The sequence below is a fragment of the Channa argus genome, chromosome 19 (assembly GCF_033026475.1).
Source record: "Channa argus isolate prfri chromosome 19, Channa argus male v1.0, whole genome shotgun sequence".
Classification (NCBI taxonomy): domain Eukaryota; kingdom Metazoa; phylum Chordata; class Actinopteri; order Anabantiformes; family Channidae; genus Channa; species Channa argus.
In genome coordinates this window covers 10,410,998-10,432,682 of record NC_090215.1, presented here as the reverse complement: position 1 = coordinate 10,432,682, position 21,685 = coordinate 10,410,998, and the positions used below count along the sequence as shown (strand labels likewise).

The 21,685-nt window shown below is 39.0% G+C and overlaps 1 protein-coding gene across 6 annotated transcripts in view; it reads left to right on the top strand.

Moving 5' to 3' along the window:
- The window catches only part of neto1l (neuropilin (NRP) and tolloid (TLL)-like 1, like), a 63,185-nt gene that overhangs the window by 24,001 nt on the left and 17,499 nt on the right, over positions 1–21,685 (top strand). For 5 of the 6 annotated variants that reach the window (XM_067486002.1, XM_067486003.1, XM_067486007.1 and 2 more), the window contains 2 exons: positions 15,599–15,640; positions 15,896–16,023. In XM_067486002.1, coding sequence (XP_067342103.1) covers positions 15,599–15,640; positions 15,896–16,023 — 170 coding nt within the window. Of the gene's footprint in view, positions 1–15,598; positions 15,645–15,895; positions 16,024–21,685 lie in introns of all 6 variants that reach the window. The other variant, XR_010911716.1, reaches the window with a different exon arrangement.

Sequence of the window (21,685 nt, the reverse complement as noted above, 5' to 3'; positions counted from 1 at the left end):
AGTGTTGTTAAAAAATTTTTAGCAGGATAATATTAAAAGTGTACCACAGGAGCTGATAGAGGACAAAGCTATCAAAACTGAAAGTGTGCAGAGCCTGCAGAGAGTATCTGGCAGGGGTTCTAGTGTTTTTTTCATTGATTTCCAGATTAAAATCAGCCAAACCTTTATTACTGTACATAATATGGATGAAAAAGGAGCGGCCTGTGTTGTTTGTTGCTGATAGTGGTTTTAAAGAAATCCAAAACAAGTAAAAACAAAATATACAGCCTACTCAAACAGTTTTACCCTTTTTTTAATTTATACATGGAAGTACACATCTCTGTGGTTTGCTGACGAGTTGAGTGCAGTGTCTTACAATAAAGACGGAAAATAGATAGCAGCTAAAGAAGATGGCTAGATGATGAAAGAAGTATGGATAAAGTCCAAAAGCAGCAGTTCTACAGATCAGTCATTAGACATTTCCCTCCCAACTTTCAAACCCTTGATTGCATTCTTGAACATCTTAAGCACAAGGGACACATTTAGATCAACCCTCAAGAACACTCTTACACTGAGCCCGTTGGTAGTGAATGATTCAGCTTGACTGTCCTGCTCCTGTTTCAGCTAAACACATCAGTTAAAGGGACAATACCCAGTGGCACAGTATAGGCCTACTTGGCAACCTAAAGTTATGGTCAGGTTTATCATAAATACTTTATAACATGCTATCCACAGTGTTCCACATTCCCCATATGTTCATTTTACCAAGGGTTTTAATTTTCCGAAGCAACCTATTTTACTTCCATATGCAACTCTAACATTTTCCTCCCGTATGTGAACTCCTCACTAAGAGCAGTGGCAAGAGCGATCGCGGTTCACTTTTATTTTCTCCAGTATCGATGATCAGCTGAACTGGGTTAATTGCGGCTGAGTGTTTTCTGGCATTAGCTTACCTAAGGTGGGTCAGTGCAGGGCCAAGTACACTGGCTGATGGCTGCTGGATTTAATGTGTGCCCTTCCTTAAACCTATAGACCAGCGGTAACCACTTGTTACCTTTATATCTTGACATTCCTTCCTATGTGCCACTCTGTGAGGCTAGTAATTCTTAGTGGTGCTTTGAGCTATGTGCAACACATGCTTACGTTTTCATGTTCATGTATGTACCGTATAGCCATGTAGACCATCTTGCCGACACAGTGGCAGCTGATGGTTGTGTCCTGATGTGTTTTGCAGGTACTCAACAAAACATACTGACATGTTTAATTTTTACCATGATAGTAACGATACGAGAAGTTTTAATTTGCAGTAGTGTAACAGTTATTGCAGTTCCTTCTGAATTGACATGAATGTGTTTGAAAATGTGTTGACATCAGTTTACTGTATAGCCAAAAATAGCCGAAGGATCACCAAAGTCATTAGAATCTATCCTCTGGGCTCTATGAATCCTACTCTGTTATCTCACAAGAGACATCAGTGGCTATTGGTAATGTTGTTGAAATTCCCGCTGTTCACTCAGGACTGTATGCAGTATATTGTTGTGTTGTTTCTGATACATACCTGTTTACATACCTGATACCTGTTTGCATAAATCTAGCAATCAGCTACTACTTGCGGGAAAAAAAATAGAGGGTCTGTTTTATAATCTAGTGAAGTGCTTTTAGCTTGTTTGAGTGCTTGTCAGATTGTGAGTCTGACAACACTGAACATAGCTGGATTTGATCGTCCATCAGTGGTTACAGTGCAGACTCTGGCAGCTCTCCAGTCTTATTAGAAGGCATTTCACCGGCCTTCGCTGACTGAAATGATGTCGTTGTCACAAAACATGTATCTATATGGGAGCGTGTCAGACCAGTCATAAAAGCAATGACAGGACGCAGTATGACAAACGGAAACATCTGGACATTCAAAACTGTGCGTGCATGAAAACCTTAAATGTAGCCACATAATTGGATGTGAGTATTAATGTATGCATACATACATTGATTACTATTCTGCACACCACCATGATTACTATAACACAACACTATGACAACCTCACATCACACCCTCCACTCAATGAAATCCATCTGTGCTGACAGTGGCCAGTCATGTGCTGGAATCACTGTTTGATAAAGTCTGGGGTGCGACACTCAAGCCTTCCCCCATCCCCCCTTTAGCATGATGACGCTGAGGCTGCGGCGTGAGGAGAAAGGATGGACACAGAGGTGTGTGGGTGGCCTTCAGCAGTTCATCACTAGCTCAATGTGCATGCTGATATTTGTTGCTGCGCCAACAGAGACTTAATCATGTGTCACTGCAGTGAGTGGAAGTGTATTTATGTGCGCGAACTGATTTGTGTCTGTATGAGAAGTGGAGGGAATTAACATCTTGTTCAGTTGTAGTAAATAAATCTCAAAAGTCGCTTCTAGTGGGAGAGCTTTGAGTTAAAGGAACATTTCAGCATTTTGGAGAATACCTTATTTTCTTCCTTGCATAAAAAAATGGTGATCACTGGCACCTGCCATTTGTTTAATCTTTACAAACTCAGACTTAAGTTTGGTGTCTAATAATGTAATTTTCATGTACAGTACTTGTACTTAATTGGAATATGTTTTAGTTTTGTTTACTGTTCAGAGGTTTACTTCCCAGCTACCTGACTGCTGATCATCAATAAAAATATAATCATCAAATAATGGCAGTGCATTTTTATGGATTTACCACCTATCTGTACATGGAATGGTTAACATCAGCTCCACCTTACCAGCTGCTGCAGCAGTTGTTTTTGTTCCACACTAATTCTCCACACTAAAAGAGATGTTTGACCTCATGTTAATAATTGCTAGAAATATTTCTTTGACATATATTTCACCTTTCAATTTCAATGTCTTTAAAAATATGCTGTTTCCTTAGTGGAGAACTTAGACTTTATTTGTTTTAAGTAACTATTAGAGGGGTTAGTACTTCAGCTTAAGTAAAGAATTTCAAGTGGTTCCTTATAGACAAGTACTTGCACTTTTACTTGTGTATTGACTTTGTGCACTTCCTCCACCTCTGATGAGAGTGGTATCGATCTTCTCATCTAACTCTTGGCAAGAAAATGAAATTGCAATTTATCCAGAATGTTTCTTTAGGCTTATAAGACAAATCTGCTTTTCACCTTTCAAACCTAAGGTTAGTATTAGTTTACATTTGTTCTTGCCTTAGCTTGCAAAGCTGTAAAACAAATGAAATTTTGGTCTTCTTGTAGATGTCTGACAATTGCATCTGACATGCCACACTGTCTCTATGCATGTGTGTGCATGTGAATATGCTCTGGCTTTGGAGTGTTGACATCTCACTCTTTTGTCATTAATTACTGGCTTCCAGTGCCATCAATTAGTGAGGTACAGATATAGACAAATGAAAGCAGAGTCTCAATGTCTGTAAATGTACAGCAGTGCTGAGCTTTTTCACATGGATCAGTAGGGTAGAAGAAAAACACCCGTAAACATTCTCTGCTCCGCTGTGAGTCCAGGTAGGGGCAGCTTTAGTCAGGTTTTTACAGAGTGTCATAGCTGCTGTAGCAGACATCTCTCATACAGTTTTTTTCCCTTGACAAACTGATTCCATCATAATAGTGTACAACTTTTAAGTTCTTAAAAAAACAACAACTTTCAAACAGAAAACAACGTTACCAGCTTGCAAGTTTGTGGTAAATGTACACTGTGGGATATATATTCTCTGCCCTACATGAACTTGGGGGAAGCTGAAAGAAAGTATAGGACTGAACATGCGCATATAAGTACAGGCCTGTAATTATTTCTCTCAATCAGGGTGTAACAGATTCCAAACTACAAAATATTTCAACCAGCTTTTATTTTTCTAAAAATATCTCACTTGTCTCTTTCCTCACACTGTGAGATTTCCATCAGTCACCAATGTGTTATAATTTACCCCAGGTCCAGGGCATAGATGTGTGCACATATTTTCCAGATGTCACTGGAATCTAAACATCTGCTGTTACACCTGTCCTTATGCACACCAGTCCTTTGTGGCTCAATGACCTGTTGCACTTACTTCAAGAATCAAGATTTTCTCCAAACAACTGATTGGAAACTCAATCCATTGCAATAGTTGCAGTATATTAATGTGCCTCAGCAGCTTTTATTATGTATGCTGTATCTCCTGATTAAGCAGAGGATTTCCTATCAATCACATTTTTTTTATCCGACAGTACATTTACTGGCTTTCCACAAGAACGCACTCTTTCATCCTTACTTTTTGCTTCATATGGGCAAGTGATTTTTCCCTTACGTGTGACAATTTATCTCACCTGCACGTAAAATTAACCCAAGCGCTACTCAAAAACATTCCTGCTATAATTCAACTGTTCGAGGATTTGTAGCGTGATCTATTCGGTGTATTGTTGGTGGATGTTTCTTATCCTTTTCTCTGTAGCTCCTTTTTTTTTCTACTTGTAGATTCTTACATTGTTTAATTTATTGTCTGCTGTATGTTACTGTGCTGTGCTGTGCTGTGCAAACACATAACAAGCTGTTCCGAACAAATTGGATACTTTTTTTAAAATTGTTTGAGTTGAACTGAATTCAATAACATATAGTTACACTTAAAAAAGATAAAATTAATTTCATTAATTTGGTTAAATGTAATTACTACTTAAGGGTGTAAATTTTAAAGCAAGCTTCTTTTCAATTCAGTCATTTCAGCTTATTCATTTTTCCCAGTATCTTAGTATTATAGTCCACACTGTGGTCACCCTCTGTTAACTTTTTGTCTTCTCTGTTGGGAGTCGTTTGTACAGTAAAACCTAAAGTCGTGTGAGTAAATGTAGTTTTTAATATGCTGACTTTATTTTGTCAGAATATGGCTACAGCACCACCCCTCTGTTGATTGCATTTACTTCTTTGGATGTAATCACCATGGAAAGCACTCAGCCTGGATAGTTGAGATGATTATGTTTAACCACACTATGCGATTACTCACTGTACTGGGCAATTTTACTCAATTCTATACATAACGTGGCATTTTAAGAGGATTGACACAGACTTTGATGTAGAGGATGTGATTTTATTTTATTTTTTATTTTTTTCAAAATAACACCAAATGAAATGACTGTTCTGGTAAATACAAAGCCACATTTAGTGGCTCTCTGCCAGTCACTCTCTTAAGTTGTCTCTCCAAGAATAATTTGCTGACTAGTGTAAATGTTTTCTGCCTGTTAGATCCTTTATGCACCATCAGGATTGGATCGCTAAATTTAGCAAACTTAAGTGTTTTGGAAATAGAATGGATAGCGAGAGTCAGCAAGGTTAAGAGCAGAGACGAATTCAATCCCACATGGTTTAATCCTAGAACCATGGTTATGATCAATTACTTTAACTATGACCTTATGATTTTCTAGAAAACAAACAAATCTCACAGAATGTAATTCAAACCAACCAATTCTACTTTTACTATGATTATGTAAAAACCCTGTACAAAAAGAGGAAATAAATCTACTCCTCCATAGTCGGCCATGTCCTCACATAATTGCTGTTTTCAGTAGTGGTTGAAGAGACACCAGTCCCACATGGATTATTGTCTTGGCTGATCTAACACAAGCGGCCGACTATGCTGAATATTTCTGGATTCAGTCAATTTAACACTTTGTATCCCAACAGACAGACAGAGGTCAAAGTAAACAAGACAGAAGATCGAAGCTTGTGGGTTTGTGTGCCTAGCAGCTTCACATCATCTTTCCACATGACTTGCCCACTTGGCCCGGTTGCCCTGTTTGTGTGGTCTGAGGGAGCAGAGTTGGGGGTGGGGAAAAAAGAAGCAGCAACAGTGAGCACGGGTTTACTGAAGAAATGCTGGTGGCTATTAGAGGTTATGTTAAGGAAAATGTCTTTGAGAAGTCAACTCAAAACTCAACAAGCTGTAGAGGTGAGATTGGGGGTGTTTTATGTCATGTAGCTTTTGATCTCGGTCGCTTGGAGGTAGTAGTATTTTGTCAGACATACAGACTTAATTTTTGTTTAAGAAGTCAGCATCATAATGATTTTATGTGACAAAAAGGAGTTGGTCTAAACCGATTTAACACTTGAAGGTGATGTAATTATTATTTGAAATTAACAACTAATCACATGACTAACGCAGATGTATGTATTTTTGTGAGATTCCACAGTTCCCCTCAGCTCTGCTGAGCGTCTGTGTGTCATTCAGCACCAGCATATAACTTTATGCTTAGGTTTTCAGTTCTCTACTTCTCTATCAGCTCTATCAAATATATAATTGAACATTTGTCACACTATATCTATCTCCACAAATTGACCAAAGCATCAATTATTGCAGGACTGAAGTAGTAAGCTACTGAAGAAGTGCTTTAGGGAACTTGCTACAAACAGATAAAGCTGAGTAACATCAATCAAGTAAAGGCTGTTTTTTTTTTTTTTTTACTATGACTATGGCTTAAAGCTACAAAAAAAAAAAAAACGCTGGATGCTACATTTTCTATAACACAGCTTGATGGCATCTTTGTAGCAATTTCCACCTTTTGGAGTAGATGGGACAGTCAGCTATTGATCATTCTTCCCAGCAGGCCACTGATACCATTTATTCTGTGACTTTGATTTAAAGAAACATCACAACATTTCGGGAAATGCACTTATTAACTTTCTTGCTAACAGTCAAAAATGAAAAGATTGATTTCACTATCACGTCTGTATTGTAAATATGAAGATATAGCTCATTAGCAGTGCTTAATTAGGTAATGTTTGCATTAAGAAACAAAGGGGAGCAGTTACTCTGACCCTGTCCTAAGGTGATAATACTTTTAAAATATTTTATTTTCATTTTAATTAGTAAGCTCTATAGTTTACTGAATAACATTTTATATCTACTTTGGTTTCTCTTTACAAAGAAGAAAATAAAATAGATTATTGTAAAAATACAATAGTGCCTCTAGAGGCAGAGTAGATGTCATACCACTAAATTTCCCATTTGAATATTACAAATATTGGTAGCAAGTGTTAAAATGAATGTACCTGCTGGTTTCAATGATTAATTTAGAATATTCATAAAGTTATTCATCACTGGTTTAAAAGTATTTATTGTAATTCAGTCATATAAAAGTTGACTTTAACAGCCATTTCAAACAAGGGTCTAATTAAATCATCACATTCTTTATTATAAAAGATATTTTCAGTGTTGAAAATCTACTTGAAATTGCTCCCTTAATGAAATGTCATACTTTGAATGCCCCCACTTGCTACTATACAACATGCCAAACTGCAAGCTTTAAACATTAGGAGTAGCTGGTGTAGTATATGTTGTTCTGTAGAAACTGTTCGCAAAGAAACATGAATGTTGACACTTGTGATTGTTTTATAGTTTTCTCTGCCTCTGGCCTATTGACCAGTTCTCATCAGAAATCCATGCTACACAGCTGTCCTGGATGTGTAACATTCTTAATGCAGCTGTAAGTCCTATTGCACTTCTTTTCTACAATTTGTCCATTAGTTTGATGGAAAATAAACTATAGAATCAGGGGCCATTTTTTTTTTCTTTCTCTCTGTTTCTTAATCTCTCTCATATAATGTGTCTTCTCTGTCAGCCTGTTTATCATTCTCCACAACATCAGAATCAAGTGCTTTTTGGATTATTCTCCCTTCCCACTCATTCAGAGTTTATTGAGAGTCTAATACTGCACATTATTCCACCTTAAAATCCCATTATTTCTAATCTTAAACCATATTCCAATGGCATTTACTGCTTAACATGGCAACCGATTTGTTCAGCATTCTTCCCTTAAATCCACTTGTGTTTGTATTGGCTACTAGCTAACGTGTATTTGGCTGAAGTTTATCACCCCACTGGGTCAAATTATAGCATGATGTTGGCATAGAAAAGCATGTGAGCCCATGCTTTCCCCCCTGGGCTCTCTGGAACAGATGCAGAGTGGCAAGGAAATTTCAAACAGGAGTCTGCTACCTCTCATAATTCCATGACAGTGAAATGAGACACATCTCATGAAAGCAATCAGACTCTCAAATTACCTTTCCGGGGGGGGGTGCAATTCAGATCTGCTCATCTGCATTGTTTGCAGATCAGCAGAACTATCCTCGCTTTGTCCTTTTATGTCCCTGTGTCTTTCTTTCTGTCTCTCAGACGCTATGTATGCAGTAATGTCTGGCAGAGTGGCAATGTTGTGTTGATTTATTGCATGGTTTCACAAATAGAACCTGGATGGAATGTGTCTGTCATTGGGGCATCACTTAGATGGAAACACCTGTGGTGCCTAGGGACAACTAACTGCTCCATCAAGAATAGGTTCCTGCCTGAGCCATCAGTGCATCTTTTACCCAAACGCATGCACTACAGCAGACACAAGGTCACAAACAAATTTACACAGATACATTGTGAAATGCAGATGTGCGCAAAACAAACACACATGCTTCCTGGGCAAAGCTGCAAATTCTCATATTTGCATGTGATCTGATGTTGCAGTGCATGCACTATACCAGAGATGTAGTGGTGTGCAAATGTAGGTTTATATTTAAGGCAACAGGCAACTGTTAGTAGTTTCTGTTTCTGCTTCAGTACTTTACTTACACTACAGTAGAGAGAGAAATATTGTACCTATCACTCTAGCATCTTTATTTCACTGCTTCATTATCTTTGCAGATAATAGTATGTTTTGAATTCAAATCTCCATATCACAAAATATGATGCACTGTTACAAATTACAATTCCCTCACAGTAAAATAGAGCTCCACAGTGTACGCACTACCAACACACTGCTGCAGCATACCAGTGCTTAACCACACGTTTACACATGTACAACAGGATGGGGGACATTGTTCACAAGGTGCTGGAATAGTGTTGTTTTAGTATCAGCTTTGTGTCCTTGTCTGGGAGGAAGGAACAAGGAGAGAAGGAGGAGAGCATCTAACAGCTTGATCAATGGATGAGGTGGAAGAATACGCACACACACACACACACACACACACACACACACACACAGACACAGAAAGCACACAGACACACAGCCATAAACAGATTTCTCAAATCCATCACCGCAAATAATGGTGCGAAATGAAGTGAAACTCCATCCCATCTACCAAATTCCCTGCTTTTCTCTCAATGCAAAAATCTTCATGGATTATTCGCTATGGCAAATACACTGTGAGTTCTGAGTGTGTGAGTCTGTGTTGACTGAGAGGTGAACTGATGGACAAATGAACAGATTAACTAACAGTATGAGGTTTTCACCTTCAACGCCAACATGTTCATGACAACATGACTGAAGAGTGACATTTGAATTAATGTAATCAAAACTGATTAAGGAAGTAAATAAACAAAACACACAATTAAATACATCAGGCCACATTAGTGGGTTTTTCTAAAACAATACATTGCATGTCTTTATTCAGTGGTTTAGAGCAGTGATTCCCAACCAACATGGGGTGTACATCTGCAGGTGCAGACTGATGTGTCCTTGAGCAAGTCACTGTATCTCTATCTGCTCCAAGAGCTTTTTTTTTATAGCTGCTTCACTTATGGAGATCAATAATGTATCACATGAGTCATTGGTGCACATAAAGGGGCCGAGATCACACAGTTCTTGTAATCTATATGCTGCTGAAACCCTGTGACCGTCCGTCCTCTGAGGTCTGACAGATGATATCTTTTTTTTATTTTAACTGCTATTTCTGGACACTATTCACCTCCACTGGAACATATTGGGGTTAAGTGCCTTGCTCAAGGGCACTTGAGCCATTGATGGGTGAAAATGGGGTGGGTATTACTTCAGCTTTTTTCTCAGTTGGTCTTCTCATTTGAAAGCTCACCTCATTGTGTCATCCCATTGGTGGCTTCTGGGATAAAGACAGGTCAAGGGCAGACTGTACGTAAGTCTGTATAAATGTAAGTGAGGGTGAGTTGAGCTTCGATTGCCTGGATGAAACCAAAAAAGTTGTAATTCACATCACTATTTGCACCATGAGCATGAGCCACACTCTTTTATTTCCTCTTCGGACTAGTTTTGGGTAGTTCTTAGCAGGATTGCTGGGTGTGTAGCTGGTGTTGTTCGCAGTGTGGCATTTGGGAGCACATGGTTGCTAATCGCTGTTCAGGGCACAGGCCCAGCTCACTGGCCATGACACCCAGGTTGTAGTGAATCCTATCAGTCCCTGACAGATACCGTGGCCTCCATTTTATCACAACTACTCCTCTGAATAGTTGGGCTGTCATTCGTCAACAAAGCTCTGTTGAATGGGTATTAGCTACTGTATATAGCTAATCTTTATGGCAAAGGGTTTCCACAATGGCTTTTTGTTTGCTTAGGCAATGTTTTTTAGCTCAGCATGTAAAGTGTAGGTCTGTTGTTGGAGTTGAAATCTGGGTGAACTGATAGATTGAAAACTGCAGATACACATTCAATGCAAAAAAAGAGTAAAAGTATGAATGAGACAATCACCTCTGCCAAAATGGTTCTTTTTTTGTGATTGAAAGGGGAAGAAGTAATCAAACTGTGAAAAATCTTTCCCTTTCCTTTCCTATCAATCTACCTCTTCCTCTGTGTGTCTCTCAAACTCTATCCACAGCTGGGCCTGGTGTGAATAATGGCAGCCATTCATTAGCTTGATCAACCACTTTAGCAGAGATTATTAATCAGATGCTTATTTAAATGTCATCGCTCAGCAGCAGAGAGGAAATGAGGCCGCTGGGAAATTGAGTTTTTGTGTGTGGGCTGTTTATACATTAAGTGTGTGTGGATGTGTGTTTTGCATGTTTGTCTTCACTGGTTCCTGGAATAGTGCCACATAGAGATAACCATGAGCCCCATTCATATGCAGTTGTACATGCACTGAGGCTCAGAAGCTAATACTGAAGGGGTATAAAGCAATGGAGCCTAATGTTCAGTTCAAAATGAGATGTAATGTGTCTCATTAATAAAACATAGTGTTGTGGCTGTATTATGAAGAGCAATGCAATACTTCTGGGATTGCACAGTTATTAGAAATTTACATCTCCTGACAGTTCTGCAGTGCTCTGTTTCATTTGACTGTGTGTATATGCTTGCTCAATAAAGAACATTTCCCCCAACACAGCCAGACTGCGCTAATCAGGGCCTACTCATTATTTGTTTCAGATTTATTTATTTTTTACTAAAACAAATTCCTAATGATTGTTTTTGTGTCTTGCTGCCAAACTGAATTACCATTGCTGCACTGCCAGTATTATAAACATATTTTTGAAGCAATATGATGAGCAAATTTGAGCTGACATTTGCAAGCTGCTCGTGTTTATTTCTGGGGGCATTTTCATATAACATTTGCAAATTGTGCTCTGTCACTGTTGAGATTTCTTGTTGTTGTAGCATTTTTTTCAAATTTTGGTAGCTGTACATTGGTGTTAATATATAGAATCTTTGTAAGGTTTACGTATATTAAGATGGTGACAGCATTTTTCCCTTCAAGAAGCTCAATAAGTGCATGAGCAGCACTGTGGGGCAGTCTATGTCCTGGGCTTTAAAGGGAGCATTTTCTGTGTTGCAAAGGGTAAATACAGTAAGCCCCAAAAGATTATGCTCTTAGTAGTGCTTTATGAAGAAAGGAGTGGGTGGGGCCATGACTGGATTTGCTCTGAATTCACCTCACTCAGTCGAAAGCATTTACACAGTGCAGTGAGAAAAGCAGGCACCGTAGGAAAGCTGCAGTATGAATACAATAGCAGCACACATATTTCACATGTCAGCACATAACGGTGTGCTGTGGGGAAATTTCTCCGAGTGCTCACTGTGGCGAGTTAGGTATTCCATCCATCTGTTATCTTTTACCACTTATCCTGTTAACGGTTGTAGGGGAGCTGGAGCCATTGTGCCAGAGGTGGGGTAGACAGATTGCCAGTCTATGACAGGACCGCATATAAAGACAGACAACCATTTACGCTTACATCCTACACACCTTCAGGCAATTTAGAGTCACCACTTAACCTATTTGTATGTTTTGGTACCTGGAGAAAAGAAGGGAACTAGCTCAGTCCAAATCCTGGACCTTCTTGGTGTAAGGTGGGAGTGCTAACCACCCTGCCACCATGCCTATGTGAGTTGGGTATTTGTTATGGTATTTTTTATTCCCTGTACGAACATAAAGCAATGCTTTTCAAGTTTGATGTTCACCCTGCAATCAAACATTACATGGTGGGACCGAGCTGAGACACCCAGCTTATAAATAACAGGTTTAATCACCTGCTGTGGATTGAGTACATGTACTTTACATAGTTCATCAATCATTTTATCAATCTGTGTAATTGACTGAAACGATTAATCATGGAGGGCAGGTAGGGAGAGGGGGTGATTGATGGCAGAAGGGATGGAATCCACTAGATTAAAATTCAGGAGTCTGGAAAGGTCAAGGGTCACAAAACAGGCATTTATAGTCACAGCCGTGTCTTGGGACCTGTCAAGTAAAGAACTGTCTTGATCAAAAGTGTGTGTGGTGGGGGGGGTGTGCATGTGTGTGCATGCACATAACAGCAGCTACACACATATATGAATCTATTCCTTTAAGAGTGTTTGGCCTTGTGATCAAGACGGGTTAAGTGATGACAAAGCCCAATGATAAATATCTGACACAACCAGTACAGTTGACCTGAAGGTCACTGTTTCATTAAGTGTCTTCTCCTTTGATTTCCTCATCCCACATAACTGTCTGCCTGCCTACCTACCTCCTGCTTCACACTTTTACACAGATAGTCATAAGCAACATTGATAGTGATGGATAAAGAGGATGAAGGCTTTTTTTAAATGATACAAATAAATGTGCTTAAAGCAATAGTGTAACCTTGCCCATTTTGTAAATCAATGAATTGCTCATGAGTAATACTTTGGCCTGAAATCTGGATTACCTTATGCACCTATGCCTTAAACCTCCAAAAATAAAAATGGTTCACTGGGTCACATGGTTCTTCATTCCAAAATGCTTTTTTCAAAACATTTTCAAAAACGATTTCCTTAAATGCTATGAACCAGCATAATTCCACTGGATATCTTGCACATCCACAGCTGACTCTCTAACTTTAGACCATGTGGGGCAACATTTGTTAAAAATGTCTCGACCATTGTTTGTTTCAGTGTGTGAATGGGTGTTGTTGTAAATACTATTTGGAAAATGACCAAACTTTTCCTTTAAGACTTTGGAAAACATGGCACAGTTGTACTGTAGTTGTAGTTTTATGGGGAGTATTAACTGGACTACATTTTTGATTAATATGTGGAAAAAGTGGTTGCTGAAAAGAGTGGTGGCTTTAGCTTTTCCTGGACTGGATTATTTGAGTCTTACTGGAAAGCAGCAATGAATCAGAAGGAAAATGTAGTGAAAGCCTCTAGAGAAGCACATGAGTACTCTGACCAACTCCCCTTACTGCTTTTGTGTTCGCAGGATGGTTTTATTACCTAATGTCCTGGTTGGTGTTCAAAGTGCCAAGAAGAGAGGGTTTTTCGCAGCCTTGCTAGATTTATTGCAGGTGTTCCGTGGTCTTGTCTTCTTTTCACTGTAATGGGAGGTTGCATCGTCTGAATCCCCACTAGAACACAGCTGAAATCGGGCCAAGAATCTCTCTGCTTTGATTATAGGTTTTATCCAGCGAGTGTCATCATCAAAACACTGACTGCTCGTCCTCCCCCACCAACCAATTCACCTTTTTTTTTTTTTATATCTGGTGTTGTGTCACCAGGTATATTGGATATGCTGCTCCTCGTGTCTGGCACACACACACTGATGCTCTGACTCATGTCTAGACAGAAAAATTAGGGCATACATACAAAAAAAGTGACATTTAGGCAAGGTGTTCACGCTGTGCAATCAGACCTCATTTTCCACAGTGAGCTCAGTCAGTGGTAGCCATGTCTCGATTTGGCAAGGAACAATCAGATTTAATGTGAAGCCTTTTCCACAAGCCCTGTCCTTAAAATAAATGTAGCTCAGAGCTCAAAGCTAATGGCATATGTTTGAAAGCACTGTCACTATAGGCTGAAATAAAATGGAATCAGCTGGAATGTATTTAACGCTGTGGAGCTTTTTATTTCAACGACAATGCTGTAAGGAACATTTCTGACAGAAATGTTTGGACTCAGAAGTTTGTAGAACAGCAGTAAAAGTAGAAATCAAAGTGCTCTTTACTTATAGCAGCTTTGACAGGGTCAGAACCAGGCAGTTGGAGTGAGAAGGCACACAAATCAGATGAGAAGCAACAAAAAAGGCACAGGCAAAGATTTGGATAAGGTGGATGAAAAAGTGAGCAATGTGGCAGAGGATTACTGAAAAGCATCAACAACAGGCAGGTGAAGGCAGTGCGGTAAGAGAAAAGTAAGTAGAGGCGTGTCAGCTTTATGTAACTTTTAATAGTATGGCAACGAGATGGCATTTAATGCCATTGTAGTGAAAGGCCTGGTATAAAATTCAGCTGAAACATCCGTGGATACAAAACTAAATATGAGATGTTGATGTGAAAGAGCAGCAGAGATTTTTCACAAGTCAATTTCTCTCTTGAGTGAAGTCATCTGAAGAATGGTATTGAATCTTTGGGGATAAGAGACGAGACTGTGATGCTTTGCTAGCAAGAGGAGGTAACGCACCTCAGCAACACTGGGCTTGTTGATGTAATTTATTGCAACATTATACAGAAAAACAGTTTGAAACTTCTGACTCTGGGCTGAATTTCTAAACACCTATGTTATTCAGTTGACAAAATGTATAGCTTCACCCTTTTTTTTTTTTTTGCTCTACATAAAAAACTTATTATTATTATAACTTATTTTTACAGATGGTTTGCTAAAATTGCCTGCAACCTCTCTTTAAGAGATTTTTCATGCTTTTGCTATTTAGTTTTTCCCAATTAAGCTACAGTACTGGATTGTTCTGACACTGCAAAATAGAACAAATATTTAAACCCATTTTGAGAGCTCCCTGTTGTTTTTAGTGTCATAAGCCAAATACATAATCAAGCTGTCTGATATCAACAGTTTTCTGTTGATAACAGACAGTTTTTTTAATCCATACAACCCAAATTTACCTCCTAATTTGCTTGCAAATTTCACTTGGCATAAATTTGGTTAATTCCATATTTTAACCAGTGCAACATTAATGAGGGCATTATACATAATTTAGATTATTTTAGAAGAGTAGGACTACAGTAGTCGATGAGTAACATTTAGTTTTACATTTATTGGTCAATATTTTCTTTGCATGTGGAGTCCTCTTTGGATTTTTTCAAATTACTGTTTAAACTGTACCGTTTGTTTGGCTTTAGCATCTGAGTCCTATTAGTCTATTCATGCATAACTTTTATTTCTGGAGAGAAATCGTGTGTCATTAAGGTGTCATTAATATGTGCAACATTCATGTGTGAAGACAGAGAACAAGAGCTCACGGCTTTGTCACAAGTCAGAGGACATGTTTGACAGCTAACACACCAGCAGCAGCAAAGCAGCTACAGATGCTAAAATAATTTGAAAGTGAGTGAGGCTATTTGTAGTTTTCTTTGCAGGAAGTTTCTCGCTATGTTGTTACACCTTGTTGTTTTTGCCTCTGTGAAGATCCTGATTTTGTAATCATGTATTAAAAATGAATGCCCCTTCCTCTGCTCTCTCTTCAGATCCGGACTTTGCAGACTTGGGAGTACCCCCACCTCTGCCCTGTAGGTATACTCTTTCTCTCAGCCTCTGTTTCTTCCTTTCTCTCACTTAAGATCTTAAAAAATGGATTTTTCAGTGAAATCTGTGTTTATCTCATTAACCCTATTTATATTGCAGTTCTTTCAATTTTATATAATGTTTGCGTACTGGTTGTCTCTTATTTGTTTGTCTTGTATTTGTGATGTTTGCTTGTGTTTGCTTCAACTGCTCGTGTATATCTCTGCATGTGTGTGTTTATACATATGTGTGTGTTTCAGCCTGTCAGTATGACATGGTTGGTCCAGAAGGTATCGTTGAGTCTCATCAGATCACCAGAGATGGGAAGGCCGGTGTCACGGAGGCCATCGACTGCAAATGGTACATCCGCGCTCCCCCACGCTCCAAGGTTAGTGACATAGGTTTATACTCCTATTACAGTTTGAATTAGATGTAGAGACAAATTTGAAAATACAATAGTATTAAATATGTGTTTTCATCAGCAGAACATGGTTGCACATCAGAAAGAAAAATGAGAATTGATTGTTGAATTGTAGGTCTTCATCTCTACTCATTTTGAAATTTTAGGTTGAGATATAGATTTTTTTATTTTTTAATAATTTGCTGTTTCCATTCAACATTCCTTCACACATAAGGTAGAACTGTTGCAGTAGGAAGCTTTAAAATTACACAACCTCCTGTCAGCAGCAATCCAAGTGTCTGACGCTGCAGGTCAACTTCCCCTTCTAGGGTCAGACAGACAGACAGACAGACAGAAGGGTTTTCTTGGGGTTAGGTCAATTTTTTAATCAATGAGCTATTGCCAAGAGGAATGGAGGGATAAAAGAAGAAGGAGGGGGAGATAAAGGGAGGGGAGCTGTGGGGGTTATAAACTGGACCACTGAGAGTGGAGAGTTAGTGTTGATGAAATAAGGCTGCTATGCAGTTAGACCCCGAGCCCCACAACAGCCTGTTTGTTTTCTCTGCTTCCCTTCTTGCATATATACCAATACAGACACACACACCGTTTGCCACATGTAATACACACTAGACATGCTCCCATAGCTACCTGAGGGTAGTGCAGATGCGCAGGTGAAGGCAGTGTTTTATAAATGCTGTAACTTCCTATGGCTGTTTCATCTTCACATATGCGCAGGCCAGTCCATGACTGCAGTGAATCCACTGCTGAACGAGCCCCCGTCTGGGTGCATTACACTTAGAGGATAAGATCACATTTTATCATAGACTTTTATATTATACAAATATGAGCCTTGTGTTTAACTTAAAAATCCAGCCACATTTACGTATATTTAAAATGGTGAAGTAACAAAGACCTGAATCTTATACTATAATGACTTTAAATGTTCATATAACAATTTATTTAGACATTTTAGGCCTTTATCCAAAATTTAAACTAGAAAATTCTCTAAACACACTCCTGCCATAGGTTACTGCAAAAACTGAAGCTAATACATGTAAAGTGTAGGTTTTTATTAGTGGGGTTCTTTTCTCTGAATGTGTGTGTTCTCCCAGGAATGCAATAAGGCAGCTGCAATGTCAGCTAAACCATGTCCCTATGTGTTTCACTAATTCGGTACCTGTTTATGCTACAAGTACCATTATTTTAAAAGTACACATTAGTACACAAGCTTTGCTCCATCTCTGATTTACTTCATAGTACTTTTTATGCATGTTTCTCTTTCTGTGCTGCAGGTTCTTGTTCTGCAGCTCTTGTATAGTACACACGAACACGCACAGGCTTCTGATATGACTGGTTGGTAATATTGGTGTGACTATGATTCATGGCCACAGCCACAGCTCTTATCTCATATTCTTTGGGACGCATATTTCCAGCTAACGCCCTTGTTTTCTCTCATAAATGACCTTCGGATTTAGCTACTTTGAACCCTAAGCACACAGGAACTATAAGGGTACATCATACACCTTGAGCTGTTTTCTTCCCCATCAGCATTCATGTGGAGCAATGCAATAGCTGTATCATTGAAACAGGTATTAGGAAGTAACCTTGGCCCCGGTTAAATGTTAGGGTTGAATAAAAGTAAGCAGCATCAATTCCTCAGTCCCAATAAATGGAGCGCGTAAGTTAGCAATTACATTTCACCCCCAAAGACGACCATAACAGAGGACTGCATACATGCATTTGTACGTGCGATGGTCTGGGTATGTGCATGAAAGAGTAACAGAGTGAGTGAGCCTGACATTATGATGTATTTTCCTGGGTCTGAATCAGTGTCATATTTTGCCCTGCAGTAAAGCCTCACAAGGCAAGTCATGGGCCAAAGGCTGACAGTCATTGCCACTGATTGGCAAGGCAGCAAATAAAAATTTTAGCACAGATCAATCACAGTCCTGAGGCTCTGACCTCTGTGACCACTACTCACGCTCAGTAACACATATATAACAATAGTATCTCCCTTTGTCTCCTTTGGTTTCTCACTTCCAGTCTCTTTCTTGAACACACACACACATGCGTAGCCACATGTTACTGCAGTGTCAAAGATGCAGAACAGCACCCTACCCTCCACCCCCCACCATTACTGTGTATGTGAATGCATTAGGCTGGGGAGGGCTTTTATTTCCCTATGCTGATTCAGTTCTGCACTGTAGCCAGAAACAGCAGAAAGATAATGACATCCTAAACCGGAGGCTCTAATTAGACTGCACCACAGCCCTCCAGAGAGAGGGGAGGAGAGGGCGACAGAGGAGAAGGAAAATGAAAAATATATACTTAATAATGCTTCTTCATCAAAGATCTAAATGTATAGGGATAGGTTTAGGGCTAAGATGGCAGATGGCAGAGAGAGGGATGGCGTCAAAGTGAAGGAAAGGGGAGACTGATTGAAGGATTTACCTGCAGGTAAGAAGTAATGACCATGTGTTGTTGCCAGAAGTGACAGCACTGCACCAGTTTTTATGCCAAAATATGATTCTTTTCACCACCATGTGTCATTTTAATTCCAACTTTACTTAAAAACGAGTTTCTCTCTAAGCACCTCAAGAAATCCGATTAATTAGCTTTTAAGGGGATCCACTTGACACTAGAAACAACACAGCCAACTGTGGCAAGTCTGAGCAACACAATATCTCCTTTGAAATACGGGTGTGTAATAAAAACATAACCAGTGAACAAATTAAAATGGTGTTTTAAAGATGATACTAAATGATAAGACGTCAAATAAAGTTTTACATTAACTCTTGTCAACTACAGGATGTTATTCTAGTAACATGTTTACTTTTTTTTGCTGTTCAAAGTCAGCGAAAGTAAAAGTTGAAAAGTGAAATATTTTCGCCACATTTTGACTCTTAATACTTTTCCAGCGTTTTCCACTGACATCATTTGTGTCCTGTCTATTTCACACAGTCTGGATATTTCCAACACACCTGTCTGCAGAGCCTGACACCTTCCGTATCTTTTCACGAAGATAATGGCCAAAATGTGGACAATAATTGTGACTGTAATGAACAATGTGGACATGTTACTGCCACCTTTTAGGAAGAATGAGAACATATTCTTTCACAGTCTGTATTGAATTTTTGGCACCATTATTGGGTTGCTGAACAATCAATGATGAGGCAGCATGTTTTCTTGAGGAAGCCAATTGCAAATTAGTGATTGTATCTATCTGATACATTGCCATCATTTGGCTTTCTGATGCCTTCTGCGCTCAGATTTTTCTTCATCATTGGTGACATTCTGTTGCAGAATGTCACCAATTTGTATTGTATTTGTTTTTGTGTGCAATGCTTGCTCAGCTAAAGTAATGATGCCCTCATAATCACCTTTCCATGCATCTGTCAGACATGTCTACATGTCTACATACATTCATTTGTGAATGCAAAGATTAAGTAAAAGTATTGCAAGTATAAATAATTATTAACCTATGGTGAAACTCAGCAATATGAATCAAATGAACACAATCACATACATAAATAGATGCATGGTACCTTTCTTCTAGGTTCTAGGTGACCCAATAGAAACTTTCAGCAAGGTGTGCTGCTTTTCTCAATACCCACTGACAAGAAAAAGTAGATGAACCCTTGGAAGTATCTTTCTTGCTCAATAGACTTCATTCAGTTCATATGTATTGACAAATTGTGCTTAAGCTAATAACACACGACCAACTATGATATTTCATGTATTTATAGAAGGCAACTATTAAATATTCACAGTGCTGTTGGAAAAATAGGTAAACCTCTGGTTAATAGCTGGTTAATAGTTTCCTGAGATCAGAAGAATTTTGGACTGTTTTGCCTTAAAAGGCAGAAAATGCTTCATTTTCTGCCTTTTAAGTCCGGGGTCTGACTGTGGCACTCAAAAAGGCTGTTTTTGTTGGTGTCTTTCTGTAGCAGAACTAGAATCATTGTCCTTCTGCATGAGCTGGCAGACAGGAGTTAGAGTCAGAACCATAAATGTCTACAAAGACAGTGGATGAAAACTCACAGGATCACCAAAGTCTGCAGGATCTATATAATGGGGACCATGAACGTTTGTATAAAAAATCCTGCAACTGATCAATTTCTGGATGCAGAAGTTCAACAACCCCTATTACAATTCTCCATTCAGAAACAAAATGATCAAACTGGAAGTTTGTGTTCTTAAATGATTGTAAGTTCGTCGATTTAATCAGCCATTGGCACCAGATTAGGCCTGTTAAAAACATCTGAATATACAGTTTATTAACAATGTTAGGGAAGACTAATTACACATACCTGACTGAATTAACTTTTATTAGTTGCAGATGAATGCTTCTAATGCATTCTTTGTACGGTGGGCAGAAATCCTCATGTCTAATTTTGCTACTACTAGCTGATGGGAGCCTGACTGGCCAAGTGATCTAATTAACATGCTTATTGGTGCTTTTTCCAATTATTTGCCTCTTGAACTTAAAGACAAATTCAGCCAAAAGTACCAAACCATAACCTTAACCGGTAACCTTGACAACCTCATATTAAATTAGGCTTCTTGTGCTACACGGAATGGAGCCATTTTCAAACGCCATTCATCCATAACAACTACTTTATCTTTGTGGAAAGTTTTCTGGTTTACATGTCATCTCTTAACTAAATGTGAGACCTTTACTTTGCCATAATTTTTCAATCACATTTAAAAGCACTGTGCTGGAAACCTCTGCAATACTGAAGAGAGCACAATCTCACTTCTCTGCCAAAAATTAGAGCCTCTTCCATCTTCCAGCCCTGCCAGCAGGGACAAAGAAACTCTGGAACATATACATTTTAGGAACGACCTATAGATCACCATGTTCAGAACATCAGTGGCGATCCTAGAGTCTGTTGGGGCCCTAGGCAGATGTTTGTGGAAAATACAATAAAATACACACCACACCACATCATAGTGACTTATAGTACATCATAATTATTTGCATCTAAATTTCATAACTTAGCAAATATGTTATAATTATGTTGATAGTGAACGTGTCAATTAAATATTACCAGACTACATATTTTTGTCCGCTGATCCTGCAGTACATTGTCTAGTCTGTTTGACTACAGCATTTTTAAAGCATTTTATGGATGTAATTGGGCAGGTACAGCAGCTGGTTAGGGTCTTAGGAAGATCGAGGGCTGGTATAACAGGAAAATCTCCTTTTACTACTTTTAAACACATCCACGGTCTTGCTCTAACCCTAAAGTCAAAGGGTTTTCTTGCCTAAACCTAACCAGACACAGGACTCCGGGGCCGGACCCAGGTTGTTAGCTTGACAGTCCTTTGCAGAAATGGTACATAGTTTAACCTTTGTCAGCCCTCGGGGGCCTCTTACTGGACTGGGGCCCCAAGCAGCTGCCTGCCTTGTCTGCTGGCCTCTGCAGAACATACAGAAATTCATTCATGTTTGCATTATGAAGCATGTAGTGACATCAAGCACTTTTTTATTCCACTATTGTGTCAAACCATGGCAGACATTGGCCAACTTGTTCTCCCCCCCCCCATCCAATCCATTTCAGTTGTCATGTTGCTGAGTTGACATTGCAAGGTCCATTATCCTGCTCCATCTGCAGCATTCGTTTTTGGGCATTGAAAGCATCACATT